The 18437-nt window shown below is 40.1% G+C and overlaps 1 protein-coding gene across 1 annotated transcript in view; it reads left to right on the forward strand.

The window, feature by feature from the left end:
• The window catches only part of smchd1 (structural maintenance of chromosomes flexible hinge domain containing 1), a 130026-nt gene extending 118422 nt beyond the window's left edge, over positions 1-11604 (forward strand). Inside the window, exons 41-47 of the mRNA XM_055633455.1 lie at positions 532-722; positions 1378-1487; positions 3555-3625; positions 4493-4664; positions 6139-6297; positions 9399-9516; positions 11243-11604. Of these exons, the coding sequence (XP_055489430.1) occupies positions 532-722; positions 1378-1487; positions 3555-3625; positions 4493-4664; positions 6139-6297; positions 9399-9516; positions 11243-11351 (930 nt within the window). The 3' untranslated portion in view covers positions 11352-11604. The remainder of the gene's footprint in view (positions 1-531; positions 723-1377; positions 1488-3554; positions 3626-4492; positions 4665-6138; positions 6298-9398; positions 9517-11242) is intronic.
• The last annotated feature ends 6833 nt before the right edge of the window (positions 11605-18437 follow it).

The raw sequence follows: 18437 nt of genomic DNA on the forward strand, positions 1-18437 counted from the left end.
ATGAACAGTTTATAAACTCTGCATTAATAGAACATTCAATCAGCCATGCAAGTAATAATATAAATACATTTCAATTCCTTTTGTTAGTTGGGGACAAATGAATACCTGTATTATTGAGGAAATGCTGTTGCTTTTAATTTGTGTTGACTTGTATTCCTCCTTTGGCATATTCCTCACTTTCCTCCTCCATTATCCTATCTCTTCGTTGACAACAAATTAACAATGTCTAATATGCCTAAAGGTAACCCGCTTTGGATTTTCCTGGCTGTTTAACTGGAAAGGCTCTGAACTATGTTCAAGTTGACTTGGAAATTAAGGCCATTGTTAATTACAGGACTTATCAGTGTTCTCTTTTACACAGCCCAGACCAAAGGATGCTTAACTATTCTGAACCTCGTCTTTTATCACATACTCTCACTTTACCAATGAAATACAATTTTTTTTTCTCCATTTTGAACAAATATTTTTATAATTTGTGACATTGTGTGTAGGAAATTCCTCAGCCAAAAAACTGTTTGTTTCTAATTACAGATTGCACACTTGGCAATGATAGAGGATGATGAGGTGGCCAAGGTGATCTCTTGGCATATGGCTAGTGACATGGACTGTGTAGTTACTTTAACCACAGATGCTGCGCGATGTATCTTTGATGAAACTCAGGGGCGCCAACAAGTACTACCGCTTGATTCTATATACAGAAAAAATCTTCCAGATTTTAACAGGTATAAACTACCAATTGAAATTTCAACCCAATTGAACAGCCTTGTGAAGAGACACTTATTGTAAAGTGCATTAAAACTATAAACAAACTAAATATGGACCAGAGTATAATTCAAAAACAAGTGTAGCTATCAGAATTGATCGTTAAATTTCATATTTAATTTTAGTATTTGGGATTTAAATGCGAGTTCCTAACACCTAGTGGTATTGTTATACCAACTTTAGTTAAAACAAAATCTGCATTGAGCTTAACTATCATAAAATCAATTACATTCTGAAACCGCTGCAGTCTGAAAATTGTATCACACTTAATACAGAATTTTAAAATCTCATTGTCTGCAAACTTATGTTAAACTGCTTTTTAAAAAGAGAATCTGTCTATGATTTCATTGGACATGTGCAGCACTGTTGTGTATTTTTCTTGTTTGATAATCAAATCATACAGTTCAAGTTTTGGAGACTTATTACAACTTGGAAATGATAATCAATTTAAAATGCACAGGGTAATTTAAGTGACTGTCAGCTCTTGCATTGAGGGAAGAAATACAAAATGAAAAGTGCATTTTAATGGTATTCTTCATTATTTTGGAAATTACTGTTAAATGTTTTTGAAGTATCTTTCTATTTTGCTCAGACTGACTGTTTTTTTAATTGTAGACCATTACCACACATGCGAAATGGAAAAAGCCATTTCAAGCCTGACGGAAGCCCTATATTTGCCCGAGATCTGCTTATTTTCACAGAGAATGTTGACCAATGTCGAATAGGTAAAGTATATTTGTCCCAATTATTTCAAGCTACAAATTCAATGTAACTACAGTTTTATAACTTCATATTTCCTCCATAATAACATTGTGTGTTCTCCTTTTCTGAAAAGTGTTACATCAATAAATGTATTTTCTATTCATTGCCATTCATATTGGTAAAAATTAGATAACTTTATCCTGGATGACGTGCTCTTCAATAGTCTTTTTAGTCTTTCATGTAATGCTGTCTTAGGATATTAAAACCATTTGTTCATGATAAACCACAAATAAAAGTTAAAAAATATAATTACTTGGAAGTTGAATATTTTGACTTTAAGGTATGGCTGATTTTGTGATTGTTACTTTTAAACATATAACCACATATGTTAAAGGCTGACAAATCTATCTGGTAATTGGCCACTAGGGGCGCCGTATGAAGGCTGCCTCTGCCTACACTCTGTCCATTTTTACCATCTTTTTTATTTTTTAGTTTGTTTAAAACTATGTTGAGGAGGTTTCTTTCGTTTTTCTATGTGGGGGATGGGGGGTAGGGTAAGGGGGAACCGTCTCCTAGTCGCCTCCTGGCGAGGATGCGACTATTCTCCGAGTCGCGTCCTCGCCCCCCTCCTCGCGGCCTTTCCTGCCGGGGACCCAGACTAGAGCTCCAGCAGCAGCGGCGCAGCGCTGGATGTATCGCGGAGCGGGCGATGCCTCACCTGGGATCGCCGTTTGAAGCTCCGGAGCGCTGGCCTGTTGCAACAATATCGCGGGGCTGTGGTTTGAAGAGCTTCCAACGCAGGCGGCACTGACTTCAACATCCCGGTGTCCTGGGGCCCTTTGCCAAGGGCCGCCAGCGTGCGTCTCCGCTCGATGCGGCCTGTGGACTTTGGGAGCCGCGGACTCCAGTAGGAAGTGGCCGATTCGGAGGTCCAAGCCGCTGAGGTTGTTCTCCCGTTCCGACGTCAGAGTTCCATCATCCCGGCGAGAGGGCCTGAGCATTGGGCCACCCGTAGTGGCGACTGCGGAGGGCTCGGGAGGCCCCGGCCACGGGTGTACATCAAAGAACAGCAAAGAGGAGGATGACTGAACTTTGAGCCTTCCCTCACAGTAGGAAACTTTGATTCCGCTGTGCACGGGATGTTTATGTCAAAATACTATCGTGTTTTGTTCTTTTTTTATTTGCATGACTGTATGGTGACCCCAAATTTCACTGCACCAATTGGTGCATGGGACAATAAATGTCTCTTGAATCTTGAATCTTGAAATCATTTTGGCATCACATTTGAAATGTTCTTGTCCCAAAAATGGTAACTACTTGACCAATTACCAGATAGTTTTGTTACATTTACTGTAAGTTTGCACAATAAAAACAGGTTTCTTGTCTAGGATGCTGAATTCGTCAAGGGAAAGGACTGTCCTTCATGTTCCTATGTTTCTGGATGTTAATCGAGTTTGAGTGATGCATAGCCTTGCAGGATCTCGCAAAGATTCAGATGTAGAACTAGACCAATTGGGACCCATTGGGTCCCATCCCCGCAATCGCGAGGGGGGGGGGGGGGGGGGGTTGGGGGGTTGCGGCGTCACACACACACACACACACACACACACCACCCCCCCTTGATATATTAATTGACTCCTTTTACCCCATTCCCGCCCTATCCACTCACGCATAACCCCCAACACGCAGACGCGGCTAGAGAGGGAGGGGGGTAAAGAGAGAGGCACAGAGAGGGACACAAGCACAGAGAGGGACACAGAGGCACAAAGGGACACAGAGGCTATGAAATATATTTTTTCCTCAATACCGCAATGCTTTTCCCTCGTGCAATTATCATACTGTAATTGCAAATTAATATTTCAGTTTTGTGATAATACTTCATCAGCAAGCATTGACATTTATGCTTAATTCTTTTGTGATCATCCTGTGGGGAAATACAATATCACAGTAAACTTGCAAATATAATTGAGTAGGACTTTATAGTGTGTAAATCAGAGAGATCAACATATTCCGTATTGAATTGTTTGAAAATGGCATTTATTGAAATGTTTGAAAATGACATTCTATTAAAATGAGAAATTGTTTTTCAGTATTTGGGATGCTTCTTGGCGATACAATTATCTTGGACAACTTAAATGCTGCAAATCAATATAGAAAAGAGGTAGGTACACAAAAAAGCTGGAGAAACTCAGCGGGTGCAGCAGCATCTATGGAGCGAAGGAAATAGGCAACGTTTCGGGCCGAAACCCTTCTTCAGACTGATCGGGGGGGGGTGGGGAAGGGGGGCGGGGCGGGGACAAGGAAGGAAAAAGGAGGAGGAGCCCAAAGGCTGGGGGATGGGAGAAGACAGCAGGGGGACTGAGGAAGGGGAGGAGACAGCAAGGACTAACAAAATTGGGAGAATTCGATGTTCATGCCCCCAGGATGCAGACTCCCCAAGCGGAATACGAGGTGCTGTTCCTCCAATTTCTGGTGTTGCTCGCTGTGGCCATGGAGGAGACCCAGGACAGAGAGGTCGGAGACAGAGTGGGAGGGGGAGTTGAAGTGCTGAGCTACCGGGAGGTCAGCTTGGTTATTGCGGACCGAGCGGAGGTGTTCGGCGAAACGATCGCCCAACCTCCGCTTGGTCTCACCGATATAGATCTGCTGACATCTAGAGCAGCGGATGCAATAGATGAGGTTGGAGGAGATGTAGGTAAACCTCTGTCGCACCTGGAACGACTGCTTGGGTCCTTGAACGGAGTCGAGGGGGGAGGTAAAGGGACAAGTGTTGCATCTCTTGCGGTTGCAAGGGAACGTGCCCGGGGAGGGGGTGGTACGAAGAGGTAGGCTCTCCTTATTCGGTTTTGAGCGGTTTAGACATTGCCTTTGCCTTCATTGGTTTTCACAATATTTTCACAGATATGAAATCGAAACATTATTTTACTTTAAACTTGTGTTAAGGGGCATGAAATATTTGTTCAAATTTAATGGTTTAAATTGAAATATTACTGAGAAAAATTGAACCATCCTCTTGATATAACTTTAGGTTGTGAGAATCACCCACTGCCCTACATTGCTGACGAGGGATGGTGATAGAATACGAAGCAATGGAAAGTTTGGAGGCCTTCAAAACAAGGCACCACCAATGGACAAACTGCGAGGAATGGTATTTGGAGCTCCTCTGCCAAAGACATACCATGCACTGAATTCACAAATTGGTATGAGTATAACATAGTTTTTAATGCATATTACAGTTTTGGTCAAGGTAGAATTGTGCAGCAAAACAGCAGATGTGTAATAAATATTGGCGACAAGCGGTGCAGATGGACGTAGTACACTTGCTGCCTTACAGCGCTAGGGACCTGGGTTCGATACTGACTATCGGTGCTTGTCCATACAGAGATGGTACGTTCTCCCCGTGACGTGCTTCGGTTTTCTCCGGGATGTCCACTTTCCACCCACACTCGAAAGACATACAGGCTTGTAGGTGTATTAGCTTGATATAATTGTAAATTGGTCCTAGTGCGTGTAGGATGGTGCAAGTGTGTGGGGATCGCTGGTCGGCGGTGGAAGCGGTGGGCCGAAGGGTATGTTTCCACTGTATCTCCAAAAAACCGATTGCTCTTTAGTACTCCATTGTACTAACATAACTGATTTTTTTTCCCCTGTTTATAAGAAGTTGGTAAGAGTTGTTGGAGAAATGCCAAACGTCCTCAGTCTTCTGAGAAAGTATAGTGTTGGTGTGTTTTCTTGGCTTCATTGTGGTTGGTGGCTTCACTGTGGTTGGGCCAGGTCAGATTGGTGGTTGAAGCTAGTTGTCATCTCCACTTCGGCACCATTGATGCTGACTGGGACGTGTACCTCATTTCCTGATATCAATAACTAGCTCCTTCGTCTTGTTGACATTGATGGAAAAGGTGTTTCCTTGACTTACTAAGCCCTGTCTCCTTCCTGTACTATATATCTTCTCCTGGGCCTCCTCTATATGTCAATTGGAGGAACAGCCCCTCATATTTTGCTTGTGCAGCGGTATGAATATTAATTGCTTTAACTTCCAGTAATCCTTGCTTTCCCTCCTCCCCTCACCCCTCTCCCCACTCCCCTCTCTTTTTCTCCCCTCTCTTTCTCTCCCGTCTCTTTCTCTCCCCTCTCTTTCTCTCCCCTCTCTTTCTCTCTCCCCTCTTTCTCCCCCCTCGTCCACCTCTTCTCTCTCTTTCTCCCTCTGTCTTTTTGCATATATTTCATTCATTTGTTCTATATCTCTCTTTATTGCCGTCTATATCTCTCGTTTCCCTTTTTTCTCCTGACTCTCAGTCTGAATAAGGGTGACAACCTGAAACGTCACATCCCTTTTCTCCAGTGATGCTGCCTGACCCCGCTAAGTTACTCCAGCATTTTGTCTCTATCTTGTAATTGTTCAATCCGGACCACTGCAGTGATGTCATCTGTAAACTTTAAATCTGGTTTTGCCAGCAACATCCATATTCTGTGAAAATAAAACAAGCAAATTTGAATGATAAATAGCCATTTTTCACAGCATGCAACATTTTCAAAAGCGTTTTTTTTAAACCAGCAAAACAAAGCACCACGTTTTTTTTTAAACCAGCAAAACAAAACAAACCAGCACAGATTTTTTAACCCTGTTTCTTTATGTACTGTGTAATTGTTGCAACAGTTTTGGTTCTCTTGCAGATCTCATCCAGCAATATCGCTCTGCTCTGATCAAGCTTAATAATGTGAATCAGGAATTGGATCTACAGTTGAAGTACATCGGTTCACCAGAAATGACCCTAAAACACAAGGAACTCAATGAACAAGAGAAACAACTCAAGCAAATAGAAAAACAACTAGGCAAGTTCTCATGTATAAACGTATCGCAAGAGTGAGTCATACAGCTCCTCAGCCTACTCGCACATTCAGAAACCATGAATTGGCCACGTCTGTTATTTTTAATTACTTGCTAGGTTTGAACATTAGCAATAGGCATGCACTGAAAATCAAAGTTCATAATTAACTCCTTTAACAGCATGTTGGCTAGTTCAATGCAAACTAATCCTAAAATATAGAAATATTAACTCATTGGTGGTCCGTCCCATGTCTCACATCCCTTCATATTTTGGGCAGTTACTATTTAAGTTGCATTTAACCTGAAATTTTACAGGGAAATAAATACTGATGCATATCAGGAGATGTCCCACTGTGGCACGATTGGGTCCCACAGTAATTTTTAGTTTCTATATTACTTTTGTTGAAACTTCACTTAGATTTGGTTATTCTCTAATTTAGTAAAAAGCAAATTTGCACTACTCTGTTATGCTTTGAACGTGAAATTTTAAGGGCAAAATATATTTTAAGACGATAATTCTAAATCTAGACATCACAATTGATACAAAGAAGCATAAATTAATCAGGTCAGTAATTTAAGTGAGTAAAGTGGACTGGAGTAATAGGATTATTTGCACCCAGATGATAAAGGAAGGTGGTACAAGAGCACGTATTGCTTCTGCAATAGAGTGGAATTGTGCAATGGGAAAAGAATGCTGTTTAGGTGGTGCTGGGGAAGTGAAGTAGTATTTTTCTCAGGGGTGGTTGCTTCATGATTTGGAAAATGGAAGAGAGGTGTTTAGTAGCATCACAGGAACCCACAGGAAAAGTAAGGGAGTAAGTAATTTAGCAGCTTTCATTATCTTGAAACATGGAAAATCACTTCATAGCCAATTAAGTCCTTATAGTTTAGCCATTGTGATGATAATGCATGTAAAAATTGCAAGTTATTGTGAACAGTAAAATGATGAAATAATAATAATAATAATAATAATAATAATAATGTTTATTTATATAGCACTTTTCAACAAAATCAATTTGAACCAAAGTGCTTTACAGAGATTGATTAAACTAATTGAACAGATGAAATGTCAATAAATCCATACAAAATAAAAAGAAGAAGAAAAAATGAAATGTTTAAGTGAAAGTGGTTGGGGATAAATATTGGCCAAAACACTAGGGAAAGCTTCCTTGATGTTCTTTAATAAATTGCAGGGGCTTTTGCCTGTGAAGGAAAATGCATTGGTTTATCTTAAAAGTCAATGGTACCTCTCCAGTAAAAGTCTCTATCTAAATGGCTCTATAGGATGACCCTGAACATCTTTGAACTCTGCTTCCTATTGTTTGTAGCCAAGCAAATTGAACAATTCGTCCTGATTGCAGACCAGGAAATATATAAATAACTTGTCTAGCATCCTGTATAAAGTTTGGGGCGCAAAGCTTATATGGTAGAAACAATATCATGAGCTATTAAAATTTAAAAAAGGATATATTATTTTAAATTCTATAGAGGAATGCTGATAATCTGGCAGCAATTTTGAAATTTCAGCATTAAAGACTGCCTGTGCAGAAATCCTAGAATTGTGATTCAGATTGGATTCTGCGATTAATGCCCTTTGAAATAATTGTTATTCATGTCACATTCCCCGCCTGTCTGCTTTGACCCATCCCCATTCATAGACTTCTCTTGATCCTCATCTTTCACCGCGCCAGCCTCTGAGACCATTACATCATCCTCTGCCATTTATGCCAGCTCCAACATGGTCCCACCACCAAAGTCATGAGCGATGCTGCACAGGAACAGGCTCATCGGACCACCCATCCATGACGACCTAGTTGGGATTCTGGGCTAGTCCCATTTGCCTGCATTTGGCCCATAACTCTCTAAACCCTTCCTATCCATATATCTGTCCAAATGTCTTTTGAAATTGTAATTATATCTGCTTCTATAGCTTCCTCTGGCTGCTCATTCCAAATACGGACTACCCTATCAGTGAAAAGGTTGCCCAAGGTACCTCTTAAGTCTATCCCTCTCACTTTGAGCTATGCCTTCTAGTTTTAGAATCGTACTGTAGGGAAAAAGACTGAGAGCCATAATTGTATCCTTGCCTCTTGTATACTTCACTAAGGTCACCCCTCAGCCCACTACCCTCCAAAGATAAAAGTCCCAACCTCTCCCTATAACTCAAGCCTGTGTAAGTCCAGGTAACATCTTGGTGAATCTCTTCTAAACTCGTTCCAACTTAATGACATCCTTCCCATAGTCGGGCAGTCATGCACCTGTACTCCCAGATCTCTCAGTTCTGCAACACTCCCTAGGGCAAGGGTTCCCAACCTGGGGTAAATTTATCCCCAGGGGGTAAATTTGTTGAATTTGGATTTGTACATGTTTTTTTCTCATTGACTGACTGACTGTTTGGTTCTGGTATACTGGTATCTGTTCATCATTAGTTGTTCATAAATATGTGAAATAACATTGTTATGAGCTATTAAAGTTGGGAAAAAGGTTTGGAACCCCTGCCCCAGGACTTTACCAGGGACGTGCCCTGGTTTTACAAACCAAAGTGCAACGCCTCACATTTGTCAAAGTTAAATTCCATTTGGCAGTCCTTGGCCCAGCTTCCCAACTGATCTAGATTCTGTTGTAAGCTCAGATATTCTTCCTTACTGTCCACTCTACTACCAAGTTTAGTATTGTCTGCACATGTTAACTATATTGATAAAAATCAGTTTCACGTTGAACTTGCACATTAAAAATCAGTTTCAGGTGTATTCCAGAGTTGTCAAATTTTGTTTTTGGGTGGTTTATTGTTTATTTTTGTGTATATAACAAACTAATTAACTCTGCCAAATACTGAAATGTAATTTAATTTGAAATTTTGTAACACATCAAAATCACATTATTTCCATGTTTATTGTTGGTCGCTAACAAGATTTGAAATGTTACATTATTACAATCACATTTTGAAGGCATTTTTCTGACGAGTTCGTGATATGTTATTCTTTGAAACATGATCCTCTTATTGTCATTCCATTTTGTCATTACACATTACAATAGTTAGCAATCTTTTAAGATTAATACTGCATGTGGGATGAAGATTTGAGCTTGTTCTCTTGTATGTGCACAGGAATGACTCCAACAAGACCAGCTCCTTCCTGCAGCCCTAAAACACTGGCTTTGGATTTATCTGATGGGCAGGCTCCGAACAAAAGAATCAGAAGAGAGAGTGCAAAGAAAACCTACAGGTATTAAAAACATAGGAATTAGCAGCAGGAATAGGCCATTGAACTCTTCAGGCCAGATCCATTTGATCATAATTAGTCATCCACTTCAATTTGTCATTCTTGCTATCTCCCTACATTCCCTGATCTCTTTAACCATTAAAAAAAAAATTGGAATGCCTAATGATGTAGCCTCCGCCATCTCCTGTTGTAGAGAATTCCACAGGTTCACTGGCCTCTGGGTGAGGAAATTTCTCTTGATTTCAAAGGTGGCGCAGCAGCACCAGAGATCCAAGTTCTATCCTGAGTTTGCATGTTCTCCCTGTGATCACGTGGGTTTTCTCTGGTTTCCTCCCATATCCCAAAGATATCCCCTCTCATTCTTCTGAACTACAGAAAATATATGCCACACCAACGGCATGTGTCATTTCCCTTACTGGCAACAGAGGGGTGCAGCAGTAGAGTTGCTGCCCTACAGTGCCAGTGACCCAGATTCAATCCTGACTATGGGTGCTATCCATATGGAGTTTGTACATTCTGCCTGTGTCCACATGGATTTTCTCTGGCTGCAAGGACCTGTGGATTTGTAAGTAATTGTCTTCTGTACATTGTCCCTAGCGTGAAGGTAGAAGTAGGGTACGGGTAATTGTTGGTAGACACAGATTTGGTGGGCCGAAGGGCTTGTTTCCACGCTGTATCTCTAACTTAACTACACTAAACAATGTTATTTTAATAATTGCCATTCTATTTATCCCTTCTAAGATAATTGAATCGAGTCAAGTCAATTCAAGTCAAATTTTATTTGTCATTTGCACATAAGTGCAGTGAAATGAATTTGCCAGCAGCAGTACAATTAAAAAAAAAAAAAAAAGAACACACAATATACAATAAAAATTTAACACAAACATTCACCACAGCATTCATCACTGTGGTGGAAGGCACAAAATTTGGTCAGTCCTCCTCCATATTCCCCCGTGGTCGGGACCTCAACCCTCCGCGGTCGCCGCTGCGGGAGTCCAGATGTTCAGACAAGGTACGTCCGGGTAAGTCCTGAATCGGTGCTTCCCCACTGGAGACAGGCCGCAGGCCGGCAGTCGAAGATCTAAAGTCCCCGCTGCAGCTAGAAGCACCGCAGACTGCAGGGCAGGCAGTCGGAGCTCCTCTCCAGGGATCCCCGGCGAGGGACCCCGCTCCGGATGGCAAGTCCCAGCCGCACCCGCGGTAGAAGTAGGCCACGGGCCGGCGTTCGGAGCTCTTCTCCTCCCGGGTCCCCAACGAGGGATCCCAGGCACCAGATGCCGCCAGCTGGAGCTCTGCAGACCGCGGCTTCAAGCTGCCGTGGGCCAGTGAACGTAGTGCTCCCCTTCGGCGACCCCCGGCGAGGGCTCGCCTGCTCTGCGACGAAAACATCCTCGCTGTGCCCGCTGCTGAAGCCCCGGGCACGTCTCCGGGAAAGGCCACACCGATCCTCGATGTTAGGCCACGGGGGAAGGTGACATGGAAAAAGTCGTCTCTCCATGGAGAAGGCGACCAAAGCGGTTTCCCCCTTACCCCCCCCCCCACGCCAACCCCCACACAAGACGCACAGAGAGACATTAAAAGCACACATTAAGACACACTAAAACAACAGAAGTAGAAAAAACTAACACACTGCTGGCAGGGCTGCCGGCTCGCAGCGCCCCCACCGACCGATTGCTGGAAACTTCATGAAATGACAGTGGGTGACAACTTTTCTTTTACCTTTAAACAGTGCAGAAGAATGGGTTTCAATACCTTTGAGGAAATCACAACAGCTGCCTTCAGGATCGGGATTAATGGAAACAAACGGAAATACTTTGTCACGGAAAAGGAAGGCCTAGAGAAAATGTAGTTGTTGGGGACATATTACCTCAAAATACCATTATTATATCCTTAAGCAGTTATGTCTTTTCAAAAAATTTCGTACATTTCACAAAAGAAAATATCTCATTATAGTGCCGGGAGTCAGATAAGATTGCTTTTGAGGTGAAATAATGTACATAGCGTGAAAGAAAGACTGAGCAATGTACACGTGTTCTACAAAGATTTCTATCCAACTGTCTCAAATATATTAAAACGTATGTTGGTAGATAATATGTTCATTTGTAGTTATTTAAAATGAAAGCCTAATTTTGTACATTTAACTTTGTACTTTTTATTTTTTAACTTTTTTTCCAAACGTTCACAGAACTTTGTCACAGAGCAAGAAATAAAGCCTTTTTATAATTTGATGCTATTTTTCTTAAGCATTTTCCAAAGTGAAATCTTCTTTAACCATACAGCACATACACTAGTTTCTTTGAAACATTGATTATGTGAAACAATTGTCATTGCTTTCCCATTTGTTTCCTCCTTGAATGTTTACCGTTTCTATTTTCCTTGTTGAGAATCAGGTCAATTTGGCCCAGTAGTACATCCTTCTGTATTATTTCTACATTTAGGTGGATAAACATTCCAGTTCTTAATCTAGTTGTGGTCAACATGGGTATCAATAAAACTCTTAAATGTTTTATTTTTCTTAAAATTCAAACATTTCCAAAATGTTTTGTCCATATCTCCATTTTGTTTTTGCCTTGCCGTTTGTTATCTTGAATTGATTGAATACAATCTTAGAAATTTTAATCCCAATTTTGGACCATACCCCAACGTACCAATTTGCTCAGATGCTGTGATTCCCCTTTCCAGATCCCTCTCCCTGGTGCATTTTTTTTTTTTTTTTTTTTTAACAAATGCCATTTTGAAATATTGACGGTATCATGCATACACTTGGTTCTCCACCCTTAGTTCGACCTGGAAATACTTATCAACTTCTAGAATGTTTTTATCTATACATTAAGACGGGTAATCTGTTTTCAAGTCAAGTCAAGTCAAGTTTATTTGTCACATACACATACGAGATGTGCAGTGAAATGAAAGTGGCAATGCTCGCGGACTTTTGTGCAAAAGACAAACAACCAAACAAACTATAAACACAATCATAACACACATATTATTTTACATAATAAATAATGGAAGGAAAAACGTTCAGTAGAGTTAGTCCCTGGTGAGATAGGCGTTTACAGTCCGAATGGCCTCTGGGAAGATTGATTTGTACATTGCTTCTAGATACGTAAACCTTGTGCTTTGTTGTAATTGAATATGAATGCACAAATTCAATAGACAGTTTGGCTCTAAATGTAATGAAAACATTTTGGTGCAAGTCATCCCAGGAGTCTTTATTTATCATGTGCACCGGGTATGAACCGGAACAATGTAATTCTTGCTTACTGCACTTTATAGGCACATTAGACACAATGACAATAAATACACAATAAATGATTCGCTTTTCCAAGTAAATCAGACCATGATGGTGCTGATCCTTTTCTGACTGTTTTTGTACATTATCTTTCATGTCATACCATTTTTATGGACAACATTTTTGTGCTGCCCTGCCTTTGTTTAAAATTATCTTTCTTCTGTTCTCATGTTGCTTGTGCTAATTCTATTTCAGATATCTATTGCCTATAACTTGGGGAGGAAAAAATGTCATGTCATCTTTTCAGACGGAAATAGTTATGCGTGATATGGAAAACTGGCACTGCACTTCAAAAGCAGGCTTGTGAATTGATCAAAATATTTAGATGTGGAATTGAATCTTAGTGATAGGAGAAGAGTTTGCCCTTTAATATTTAACAATCACTTGTGGCATGGTCATATTTTATTCTGATTTAAAGGTGTGCAATAGAATTATAGGGTTACAAACTATTACAAAATGCTTTGAGGCCAAGAAAATGATGTTGGACGATATAACTGCAGACATCCCATGTCTATTAATGTAAGTTCTTGTCTTGATAGGTGTTGTATTTTAACTGGTACATTTAAATATTTCAATTGTGAGTTTACTAAATTTAAACAAAAACATTTAGTCCATGTGTTCAGCTTCTTACAAGTAACGTATCAATGATCGATTGTCAGAAAAGCATACACAAAATATCTAAATGTATGGAGATGCAACAAATTGGAGATGGTGGATTCTTTAGTAAAACACAAAGTGCCGGAGGAACTCAGCGGGTCAGGCAGCCTCTGGGGAGGGAATGGACAGGTGGCGTTTCTAGTCGGGATGCCTCTTTGCAGGAGGCCAACAGCACATTTCACAAAGACATGCACTAGAAGGCAGAAAATGCTGTGACAGTTCTTGTAGGTATCCTCAAAAGCAGAAGGTATGACATTAATAAAGCCTCTATGATGATGGAGAAATTTTTTTTCATGTGGATAACAAGTTTTGCAATGCGTGTCAATCTAGGGCACCCTGCTGGTCTTAGTCTCCCTTGCCATGTTTTTATTCTTGTGCTTGATCATTTGCCACAGTTGTTGATAATGCTTAGCGTTCATAGAGCTGTACTGCATCGGATCAGGCTCCTTCAGCTCATCTTGTCCATGCCGGCCTAGTTGACACATTTGCTATCCCCATTTGCCGGCATTTGGCCCACAGCTCTCTTTCCTATCCACATATCTGTCCAAATGTCTTTCAGAGGTCATAAATGTATTCACTTTTGAAGTGCAAAAAATTTCCCCGAGGTCATGCATAAATATATCCCCACTCACCTTAAGCCTATGCCCTCTAGTTTTACAATCCTCTACACTAGGAAAAGGACTGAGTGTTCACTTTACCCATGTCCTTCTAAGGTCAACCCATCAGCCACCTCAACTAGAAAGAAAAAAATTCCAGCCTATAAATTCAAGCCTGCTCACCAAGGTAACACTATGGTGAATTTCTTCTGCACTTTCTCCAACAGAAACATTGGATGAACCAGGATGTCGGCAATCTTCTGAGGACTAGATCGTAGGCATTCAAATCTGGCAACCCATTAAAATATAATGCATGAAGCAAGTGAGCACAAATTCAGAGCCTCTCATGATTCCTGCAGGCAAATTGTGACTAGTCAGCAAGGATTACATTTTGAAAATTTGAGCAAAGCTTTTAGTGGCGTAAATCCACACCATTAACTTCTGTTCTGATGATCACTAATAGGAGAGGTCGTTGAGTGCAATAGTGGGCAGCAGAATACTTTAATAAATAACAGCCAATTCAATGATAACATCTTTAGGGTGACTGTCCTTGGCATGTGTGTCATATCTAGAATGGCATCTTGTACTAATGATACATAAAATACTGCAAGATGCAAAAGATCCTAGGAAATTTGACACCGGTTTTTTAAACTTGAGAAAGGCTGAAAAGTCTTTTGCTAGCATTTCAAGTACAAATTCAACCAGAAGGGTGTGATAAGGTAGTGATTATGCAGCACAAAATGCTCGCAATATCTAATTCCATTGAAGCTCTAAATAAGCATTTCTATCAACTATGCACGCTAGCATTAATAGAGCACCCGCGATGCCTTACATTCGTACAGCCTTGGGGAACCAATACCTCATGACCTATGAATGGATTTTATATTTTACATTAACCTGCCTTAAAACTTGGTTAACCTCAAATATTGCTTATATAGTAAACTGGATAACTTAAGTATCATAAAGAGTCAAGAGTGTTTTATTGTCATATGTCCCAGACGGGACAATGAAATTCTTATTTGCTGCAGCACAACAGAATATGTGAATTTGTAAACATTGTATATAACGGGAAAAAAAGTTCAATAAATAACAAATATACTGCAAATAACAAATAAAAATAGTCTTTTGCTGTTCAGAGCGCATAGCTTATTCGTTGTGTTTAATAGCATGATGGCTGTGGGGAAGTAGCTGTTCCTGAACCTGAACGTTACAGTCTTCAGGCTCCTGTGCCTTCTTCCTGATGGCAATGGTGAGATAAGTGTGTGGCCAGGATGGTGTGCGTCCTTGATGATTTTGGCTGCCTTTTCGAAGCAGCGACTACGATAGATCCCTTCGATGGTGGGGAGGTCAAAGCCGGTGATGGACTGGGCAGTGGTCACAACTTTTTGTAGTCTTTTTTGCTCCTGGATGTTCAAGTTGCCGAACCAGGCCCCAATGCAACCAGTCAGAATGCTCTCTACCGTGCACCTGTAGAAGTTTAGGAGACTCCTCTTCGACATGCCGAATCTCCGTAATCTTCTCAGGAAGTAGAATCACTGATGTTCCTTCTTTACAATTGCATCTGTGTGCTGGATCCAGGAAAGATCTTAAGATATATGCACGCCCAGGAATGTGAAGTTATTGACCCTCTCCACCATCTTCCATTGTGAGTCCAAATCCCCTACTAAAGTCCACAATCAGTTTCTTGGTCTTACTGATGTTGATAGCCAGGTTGTTGTGCTGGCACCATTTGGTCAGTCGATCGACCTCACTTCTATTCTCTGACTCATCCCTATCTGTGATTTGTCCAACCACAGTGACGTCATCGGCGAACTTGATGGAGTTCGTACTATGATCGGGACGACAGATGGCGCAATGGGCTAAGTGTTCGGCTGACGACCGGAAGGTAGCCGGTTCGAATCCCGCTTGGAGTGCATACTGTCGTTGTGTCCTTGGGGCAAGACACTTCACCCACCTTTGCCTGTGTGTAAATGTAATGTAATTATGTGAAGCACTTTGGGGTCAATGCAAGTTGACTAAAAATGTGCTATATAAATAAGATTATTATTATTATTGGCTACGCAGTTATGGGTATAAAGCAGGGGCCTGAGCACGCAGCCTTGATGTGCTCCAGTACTAATCGTTACTGAGGTTGAAGTGGTTCCTCCAATTCGAACAGACTGATCTGTGGATGAGGAAGTCGAGGATCCAATTGCAGAGGGATGAGCAGAGGCCCAGTTCCGTGAGCTTGGTAACCAGATTAAAAGCCAAGCTGTAGTCTATGAATAACAGCCTGATGTAGGTGTATTTATTGTCCAAATGGTTCAGTGTGGAGTGGAGAGCCAGTGAAATTGCATCCTCGGTTGACTTGTTGTGGCAGTATGCGAACTGTAGTTGGTCGAGGTTGGTCGAGGTTCTTGTCAAGGTAGGAGTTGATGTGCACCATAACCAACCTCTCAAAGCACTTAATCACCACAGACATTAGTGCCACCGGGCGATAGTCATTGAGGCACGTCACCTTGCTCTTCTTGGGCACCGGTATTATTGATGCCCTCTTAAAGCAGGTGGGAACCTCAGACCTCAGAAGTGAGAGGTACACAATCAAGATTTTTATCTGTTTAATTTTTTTGAAAGTAATTGTATATCACATTCTTTTTTTCTTTTTCTAAGGCACTTTACAAGAAGGAGATGCAATATAAATCTAATAAACCGGGATGACCACCCAAGTCCTAAAATTCTGAGGTATTTGGTTGCACCATATGATTCAGGAATATTACCCTGATTACAATGCAAGACGATAGACAAATAAAGAATGGAGGAATTACATTTTGTAGTTGGAATATAAGGGGTGCCAACGAACCAATTAAGAGGGGTAAAATTTTTGCCCAACTAAAATCGTTGAAAAGCGACATAATGTTTTTGCAGGAGACCCACATGAAACAACAAACACAAATAAGATTAAAGGCGAATTGGATAGGCCATACTACTCCTCATTTACTTCTAAATCTAGGGGTACAGCTATTCTTATTAGGAAAGGTATTCCTTTTAAATTAAAGAATACTATATCAGATAAAGAGGGAAGGTATATTATAGTCTCGGGTGAAATTTATGCAACCCCACTAACTTTGATAAATATTTATGCTCCGAATTTTGACAACCCCCAATTTTTTGATAAAATTATTGATATAATATCAGAGTTTAATTACCAAAATGTGATAATAGGGGGGGACTTTAACTGTGTTTTAGATTCATATCTAGATAAGTCATCAAAACAAAAGAAGAGTAATTTAAAATCTAAAACTAGCGAACTTCTAAATACATATATAAAAAATACTAATATAATAGATGTATGGAGATCTGCTAATCCAGTTGGAAGGGAATACTCGTTTTACTCTCCGGTGCATAAAACTTATTCAAGAATTGATTATTTTTTAGTGGACATGAAATTAATGCCTTATACAAACAACCCAACATACCACATTAGTAGTATCTCAGATCACTCACCGTTGACATTCTCAGTAAAATTTGAGGGAATGTCGGGTAAAAAAATTTTTTGGAGGTTTAATACACATATTTTAAATGACGTGCAAGGCTATCAATATTTAAAACAACAAATGAAACTTTTTTTCGATACAAATGATATACCAGGTACTTCGCCTTCTTTATTATGGGAAACTTTTAAGGCATTTATGAGAGGAATTATAATTTCATATCAAAGTTTTCAAAATAAAAAGAATAAGACAGAACAATTGTTGTTAGAACAAGAAATCAGACAGTTAGAGTTGGATAATGCCAAAGATTCAACGACAGATAAACACAATAAGATAGTATTACTGAAATTTAAACTTAATCGAATTTTTATCGGCAAGAGTAATAAGACTATTCCAAATTACAAAACAGGAACATTTTGAGTTTGGTGACAAGCCACATAAACTTTTAGCTCGCCAATTGAAAAAACAAGAAAGGGAAAATACTATAACCAAAATTAAATCAGAGAAAGGCAAATTACTAATACTACCTAAAGATATTAATAATAGATTTGCCCAATTTTACCAAAACTTATATACATCTAAAATTAAAATAGAAGATAGTAAAATAAAAAAATTTCTAGATAACTGTAATCTTCCAATACTGGACCCTTTGGAACAAGAGGAACTAGGAGCTCAAATTACAATCAAAGAAATAGGTGAAACAATAAAATCGTTGAAAAATGGTAAGACCAGGGTTTTAATAATGAATTTTATAAAAAAATTCAGGAGATAACGGCCCCTTATTTATTTAATTTATACTCCCATGCTTTTAAAGAAAACAAACTACCTGAAACACTAACAGAATCAACTATTACGCTTATTCCAAAAAAAGATAAAGATTTAGAAGATCCGGGCTCGTACAGAGCTATA

Source organism: Leucoraja erinacea, chromosome 4 (genome assembly GCF_028641065.1).
Source record: "Leucoraja erinacea ecotype New England chromosome 4, Leri_hhj_1, whole genome shotgun sequence".
NCBI classification, from domain to species: Eukaryota; Metazoa; Chordata; class Chondrichthyes; order Rajiformes; family Rajidae; genus Leucoraja; species Leucoraja erinaceus.